Source organism: Oratosquilla oratoria, chromosome 25 (assembly GCF_046742065.1).
Source record: "Oratosquilla oratoria isolate Oo_2021 chromosome 25, ASM4674206v1, whole genome shotgun sequence".
In the NCBI taxonomy this organism is placed as follows: Eukaryota; Metazoa; Arthropoda; class Malacostraca; order Stomatopoda; family Squillidae; genus Oratosquilla; species Oratosquilla oratoria.
The window spans coordinates 57967572-57975753 of NC_134801.1; the positions used below are offsets into that span (position 1 = coordinate 57967572).

Sequence of the window (8182 nt, forward strand, 5' to 3'; positions counted from 1 at the left end):
GTTATGGATAGGGAAAACAACATGTTCAGTGGACTTCAGATGACCGGTAAAAGGCAAGTAGTCTTGTAATGATATACTGTGTTGCAGGATAAAGATATCAAAGGTAATTTCCATGTAATATGCAGACTCAAAGTTAAATTTGCAGGAAAGACAAATACTTCGTCAAACATATTTTTAGGACCAAATTTCCTTGATGTTGTTCAAACGACTTTTTACTTCAATTTGTTACAGATGGTGTTTTCTGATGAATCCACAATTCAGATACTTGGTGATCGTATTCAAACTGTCCGACGAAGACCTGGAGAAGAATTTAAAGACGAATATTTGAAGATAACCGTCAAATTTCCTCAGAAAATTGTGGTGTGGGGGGGCCGTACATGGTACGAGCAGACTTCACATCGTAGAAGGCACCATGAATCAAGAAAAGTATATAGAGGTTCTAGAAACTCGACTCAAAGGAATGGCATGGGGGAAATACATGGACTTTCCAGCAAGATTCAGCTCCATGCCATACGGCAAAGAAAGTCAAGATTGGTGTAAGGAAAATGGTATTCAGCTGTTACTATGTGGTGGAAATTCACCAGATATGAAACCAATTGAGAGTTTGTAAAATGAACTGAAAAAGAAAGAAAGAAGTAAAAAAACATTGAGCGTCCGCAACATGTTCGGTTCGGTTGCATTTAGCTAAAATCAAGGAACTGTTCCAGTCTTTTTTTGTGGAATGCCTAGACGTGCCCAGAAACTTGTCTCAGCAAAAGGTGGTCAAACTAAGTACTAGGCAGTTGCTATATATGAATTCAACCAAAGAAAAAGATGAATTTTCAACTTTGAATGGGTGTTATTTTCTTTCAAAACATAATTGTTGGTTATCAATAGAAATCCATAATAATTTTTCCACTACTGTATTATCAAAAAAGTGTTTTAAACTGGGTATTGAACAGCAATGTGTTCGCATAATTTTTCTAGAGCATTGTCAGAAAAGCGTTCATGCCACATGAATTCTTGAAGGTAAGAATTTAAAAAATCCCTTTTGCAACCACGCATGGTCTTAATGTAACTTTTGTTCATGTTCAAATAAGATTTAATCTTTTGTGTGAGCACGCCTGGGTTAGCATCAACAAAATTGACAGAGTGATTCACAGTTATGTGCTCGTATCCAAGACGCTGAATATCCCCATATGCTTCCCTCTCTTCACTGTGAATGATTGATTGTTGTTGAACAACTTTGAGTATTATAGGGTGAAGGGTGTCAGCATCCCTTCTCTCAACAATTTCCATGTAGCCAAGCTTTGTGCTAGTATCGACGATACAAAAAACCCAAATAGGTTCATGTCCACGGTGATGCTCCGGCTTACTGGAAAAACAGGATTCATCGATTTCTACTGTAACCCCAGGCGCACCAAGTTGAACAGGATTTTCTTCAAAATACTTGGCACAGACATTTCTGAAAGAAGTGTAACAGGCTATCATCGTTTTCTCAGAAAGATGCACCTGGCAACTTGCTTCTGTTTCTCCAGTTCGTTCACACCACAGAAACATGGCACGAATCCATGTTTGAAGTGTGATATTAGAATGGGCAAAAAAAGATCCTGTTCTAATTGACTTAGTCGATTTGTACTTCAAGCAGTCCTTTCGTTGGCATTTCCAGATAAATCCATCATACGACCTGGAACGTTTTGTCCAGTTCATCAAAGTAACGCAACTATCACACTTAATTTCGCTTTTCAAAAGCCTCCTCTTTTGCATCCATTTTATAGCTTCAAGGGGATCTCCCAAAAGTTTGCGAATGTCTTCAAGAGTAATGGGCGGCATGGTTGCGGACTAGCGGACTAGCTAGGTAAGAGGGCTTCAGCCACCGGGCAATTAGGGGTACTTGTTTCGTGGTGTCGTGGCTTTGGAGGTATGGACTGGAGACTTGGGGTTGGAGGCTGGGATTGATGTGTGTAACCGTTAGGCTACGCAGGAATATCTATTCTTCTTATCCTCATCCAACAAAGTTGGGAAACAAGTAGGAGGCTTAGTCTTTGGGAAAGATAGAGAAATTGGAAATAATCTTAGTGGTAGGTAAACTGAAATGAGAAGATGGTTGAATGAGGGATGCTTACTGTCATCAACTTATACAACCGAAGAATCGTAAACCCAGGATAGCCCACAGATCTGTCACCCTGTCAAGGTCTGGAGTGACGAAGAAACTGAAAAAAAAGAAAAAAAAAGAAAAGAAAAAAAAAATACAATTGATTAACTAATGTTTGGTAAATACAGTCTCTACCTACAAATATAGAATTCAATTTTACAAACATTTCATAACCCCAGCTACATTCTACAGACCCCTCTTGGAAACTGACGAAGGCGATGGTGGCAAATCTACAAGGTGTGCACAAAAAAAGGGCGATAGAGAGATCAAATGCTGGAAATAACAGTGAAGACAGGAAGAGGTCAAGTTGGGTCACACGCCAGCCTGGAAATATATTGTGGTGAAGCTACAGGAGCGGAAATGGAATTGGACAGGGAGTTGGGGAAGAAGAACAGAGGAACATTTGAATAGGGGAAGATGTAAAGGCGTATCACACTGGGATATTTCTCCTCCGACTTTTGGAGGAGATTTCCACTTCGCAGTTACGGGGAAGGAATCTGATATGGTAATGGAGGAAGGTGGAGAGGCGTATCACACTGGGATATTTTTCCTCCGATCTCACAGCACACACATAGATCTCCTCTGCCGTATGTACGAATTTCACTCTCCCAGCCGTGTACAGGTCCGTATCACTTTGACCACGGTAACAAGATATGAGGGGTCCAGAAACAGAGGGGCATTCCAGCCACTTTTACTGGTTAATTATGCACGGATCGCAAGATGCGATTGTGAGATAATTATTATCTCAACCGGGAATAGGCTAGGCAGAAGCCGGAATTATGCTAGTGGCAAAAACAATGGTAAATCTTTTTTCCTTTTTGATGCAATCGGTTTCTGTTATATTTCTTGTTAATTTAGTATTAGTCCTATGAAAACATGCTAAATTCACCATAACTATTCTAAATCTGGTCACACTACCTCTTGCCCAACAGACTCCAACAACATCCAGCATGATTCTGTTCATCTCTTCCTTTAATATAAGAACACATGAATGGAGGAGACTGCAAGAAACCATAAGGCCTACAAGAGACAGTTCCATATCCCTTACCATTTCTCATCACTATCCGTAAAGTTATCTTTTCTTAAAACAACCAGAACATTCAACGCTAAGTTACCACAATCAGACAACTTTATGGATGGGGATGACAGGTGGTGATGGATACGGAGCTGCCTAGTGTAGGCCTTATGGTCTCTTGCAGTCTCCTTCATTCTTATGTTAAGTCTATTCGTTAACCACTTTGCTGGTAAACTAATTCTTGCTTATTTCCTTCTCAAACCTACACTTATCAAATCTGAATCCATTACTACAAGTCCTGCCATGATGTCTTAAGACGATGACCTTGTCTGCATCACCTGTTGAAACCCTTGATCCATACGAATACCTCTATTAAATCACCCCGCACTCATAGTTGGTTACTTGATGGAGCAAGTTTACATTCCACACAACGCTTCAATTGCCCAATTGTTGTGCGGTGCACAATGTCTTAGTAGATAGAAGTCGGTTACCTGACGATAATAATATGATAATAATATCATAACAATCATCCCAACAGGACGAGCGAGGCTACGGCTGCTATGACATCAATCTCACTCTCATGTTGTCTATCTAATCATTCTGTCACTTGATTGGTTGAATGGGGCTCTTTGCCTCTCTTCCATGATTTGAGAGAGAGAGAGAGGGGGGGAGGGGAGGAAGAGAGACAAGGGGGAGGGAGAGAGGGAGGAAGAAAGAGAGGGGAAAAGAGAGAAGGGGATGAAAGATGAGAGAGAGAAAGAGAGGGGAGGGAGGGAGAGAGGGGAGAAAGAGAAAGAGAGAGGAGAGAAAGAGAGGAGAAAGAGAGAGGAGGGGGAGGGGGAGGGGGAGGGAGAGAGAGAGAAAGGGATGAGATAAGGATGAGAGAGGAGATAGGAGAGAGAGAGAGGAGAGGGAAAATGGCGGACGGAACAACTACAAGAGAGTTAACTGCTGTACGGTAAAAAAAGGTGGAGCCGAGTAATGGCCTCTAACCGCAGCTCACCTCTGATCTGAGGTGACCTGGGGTGACCTCTGCTTCCTTCGTGTGTCGTCACTGCAGTGGTATAACGTGGACACCGCCTCCTGCGTTGATGAGCTGTTCCGGTCCACAGGTAATTGGTCCACAGGTCCACGCCCTGGAAGAAAGTTGATCACAGGTTGAATGAAAGGTGGATACCAGCTCAAAAAAAAAAAAAAAAAAAAAGGAATGCAGCATGTGGGGGGTGGAAGAGGTTAAAAATTGAAGGAGGAGGAGGAGGAGGAGGACAAGAGTGATCAGGAAACCAGAGAAATCACTCCGTTCTGTGGACTAGTGAAGGTCACCACACCCAAGGCGCTTGTCGGACGATAAGGGCGGGGAATACAGCAAACGCTCCGTCGACGGTCAGGGCAGCCTGAAGCCCCTGTCACGCCATCACGACTCAAGCGAGTTCGTTTGCGTAAAAACGACTTCGCTTACAATTTTATATATTTCGAGAAGCTGAATGGCGAACTAAGAGAACGTAAACCTAGAATACGAATGTTAGGCGCATTGTTGAATTGTCCTTGGTGAAGTCAAGAATACTGTAGGCAAAGTCGTCGCGCTTAAATGAAGTTTGGTAGTACGATACGGAAGCTATCGCGTGGCGAGTCCGACAAAGGAAGAGAGAAGGGAGAGAATAAAGAGCTTGGCTTTCCACAGAATGAGAGAGAAATAGACAGACAAACAGATTGACGGAGAGAGAGAGAAATAGACAAATGAACAGAGAGAAATACAGATACACAGACAGATATATAGACAGAGATAGAGGGATACAGGCAGACAGAGATAGAGAGAGCAAGAGAGAAAAGGGGGAAGGGTAGGTTAGAGAGAAGACTGTGTAGTAGTGTACCTGGGCGAGGCCGGCCGCGATCCAATCCCCATCGGCGGTCGTACATAGTTAATGCAGGTATAATGTACCCCTCGGTCAGGGCAAGGGATGATGGGGGCAGCTACGTGCGGAAGCTCTGGAATGAAGCGTGCGAGAAGCGAAATACGTTGGTAGGAGGCGCTTAGAGAAAAGATGAGAAACGGTGATTTCAATAAGTGGGAAAAAAAAAAATAAAAATAAAAATAAATAAATAAATAAATAAAAATAAAATATAAAATGAAAAAGATAAAATAGAATAAAATATAAAATAAAAAAGATAAAATATAAAATAAAATAAAGAATAAATAAACATGATAAATAACTAACTAAATAACATAAAATAAAAAAGAATAAATAAATAAATAAATACAATAAAAATAAGTAAATATAAATGAGAAACAAATGAAATAAATAAAAGAAGTATACAAAATAATATAGAAATAAAGATAAATAAATGAATAAATGCATAAAATAAACAAATATATAGAAAAGATAGAAAGGAGCTGCGGCGGAGGGATTGGTCAGGCAGAAGTGTGGACATGTGTCTAAGAATGACGAAAGGTAAGTCAATACGAGTGAAATCAATTAAAATTAAATATATAAATAAATACAAAGAAAATAATATATATATATAATATACATACACACACACACACATATATACATATATTTGTACAACACTGAATGGATCCCAGTGAACAGTTCTCTCTTGATAGAGCAATCGGTTAAGTCACTGTCACCTGTTACGTGCTAGTGGAGGTTCGAGTCCTTAGCTGTACCACGTATCAATATCTGCATGTATGCCTCCTCGAGTTTCTCGACGATGATGGCTTAGAATTAAAGCGAATTGTGATTGATAAATGTAAATCTGTTCACTGGGTTGCATTCAGTGTTGTAAAAATACTTTCCCGCATTGCATATTTACCAATTGTATGTATATGTAACTCGAGCATGCAAAATATAAGAAAGTTGCGCTCAACTAATATCTCTCTTGATAGCGCAATCGGTGAAGTCCCTGTTACTTGTTACGTGCTAGCGGAGGTTTGAGTCCTTGGCTGTACCATGTATCAATTTCTGCATGTGCCTCCTCAAGTTTCTCGACGATGATGGCTTACAATTAAAGTGAATTGTGGTTGATAAATGTATACATACATACATACACACACACACACACACACACACACACACACACATATATATATATATATATATATATATATATATATATATATATATATATATATATATATATATATATATTTATATTTATATATATATATCTGAAAATGTGAAGCCCACTGAGCGGAAGGTAGGTTAAGTTTGAGAAGGAAGAGGGAGGTGAAGGAGAAGGAGGAGGAAGACGAGGAGGAAGAGGAGAAGAAAGACGAGGAGGAAGAGAAGAAGGAGGAGGAGGAAGAAGAGGAATGGTAAAAGGGAAGTTGAATTCAGGAATAAGCAGAGCAAGGCAAACTTCTGATTGGTCTTCATCCATTCCGAGTTGTGTTTACCCGTTCACTCGAGTTGCCACATAGTGATTTAATTAATTTGCGTGACGGCACTGCGGATCACTAAATTATGTAGTTCCTCTACTTTTATTTTCTATCTATTTATCCATTTTCAATAAGTACATGCAGTTCCTATACTGCACCACTTCTTGTTTTTCTTTACCTATTCATTTTTAGTAAGTTATTTATTCGTTTATTTATTTATCTTTCATAAGCAGATGCGGTTCCTCTACTGCACCGTTTTCTGGGACTTCAACCTCTCGAAAACATTTTTGATTTTTTATTATTATTATTATCAATAATCAATCAGAACATATACAAATGGCGCCCGTGTTGGTTTGAAGCCACCAACTCCAGCCCCGTTTTCTTTCTGTACAGGCTCCACCTTTGACCTCGAGTGACCTGTGGCAGCGCCTTCCACTCCAACCTGACTGAGGTCCCTCATTGGCTACGTCTTTTTCACCTAAGTGTCCATCCATTCCAAGACATATACTCTCCTATTTCTTAAACATATAATCTACTGGTAATATTTCTAACATTACATGGACATGACGACATGTACTGATGACGTCATGTCGCATGTCTCTCTCACTTTGGCTTCGATGTAATCTATTGTCCTTAATTTACTCATTTGTACTAAATACTTGACAAACTAATCTGATTTTATATTTTCCAACAAGTCTTAATTCTATTTCTTTTCGTACATTGGAAGACAAGCTCCAAGCGATCACTGCTTATTGTGGCGTCACACTAGTACAAACGACTTGGGTTACAATATTCTAGAATTCCCTAAGTAAGAACATGTCAACAACGCGTCTAACATTCGTATTCTAGGTCTGACTTCTCTTAACACGTCATTCAACGTCTCACTCCGCAAATTGGAAATTTTGGAAATTTTGGAAATTTTGGAAATTTTGGATATTCTGAAAAACAAAAGATCGTAATCGAAGTAGTTTTTACTCAAACGGAGTATCAAAAGCAAGTAGCATGCTAGTGAGAAATATCTTGTGTGCCGCCGCCTTTAGTATTTGAGACATGAGTTTTTCAAATTTCCAGTTTTCCAGGAGCTTACAGGAAACCGAGAGGGATACGGACAGCATCAGAAGTATTCACAGTGGGATTCTTAAAAAAAAATCTTTCCTTTTATAAATCCTTGGAAGGGAAAGATTTATATAAGAAAATATTTTTTCTAGAATACCACAAGAATCTTTCGGCAGTATTAAAAAAAAGAAAGAAAAAAAAAATCCATTCCAAGGATTTATACAAGATTTATATACAAGGATTTTTTTTTTTTTTTTTTTTTTTTTTAGAATACCATCGTTAATCTGCTCAGGAAATATCGCAGTGGTCCGACCACAAAAGCGCAGTGGGTCGACCACAAGAACACAGTGGCACGATAAGAAGATGGGAGAGGAGCAACACGATCTTAATCAGACGAATTTAGGTTTAACAAGAAAACAGGCAAGAAATGGTAGGGATGACAGGTGGTAATGGACATGGAACTGCATAGTGTAGGCCTTAGGGTCCTTGGCAGTCTCTTCCATACTTATGTACTTAAACGCTCTTTATTGATGCATTTCACAGATTGACCAGAAATGCTATTTCACCAGCAGTATAGTTAGATTTGACGTGAAATTTT

General features: G+C 39.5%; 1 protein-coding gene across 2 annotated transcripts in view; it reads right to left on the minus strand.

Annotated features, from left to right (window-relative positions):
* Window positions 1-1619: 1619 nt before the first annotated feature.
* The window catches only part of LOC143038971 (uncharacterized), a 43295-nt gene continuing 36732 nt past the window's right edge, over window positions 1620-8182 (minus strand). The window contains exons 2-3 of one of the 2 annotated variants that reach the window (XM_076208815.1): window positions 4153-4285; window positions 1620-2192 (exon numbers count right to left, since the gene is read on the minus strand). In XM_076208815.1, coding sequence (XP_076064930.1) covers window positions 2111-2192; window positions 4153-4285 — 215 coding nt within the window. In that variant the 3' untranslated portion in view covers window positions 1620-2110. Of the gene's footprint in view, window positions 2193-3993; window positions 4286-8182 lie in introns of those variants that run through there. The other variant, XM_076208816.1, reaches the window with a different exon arrangement.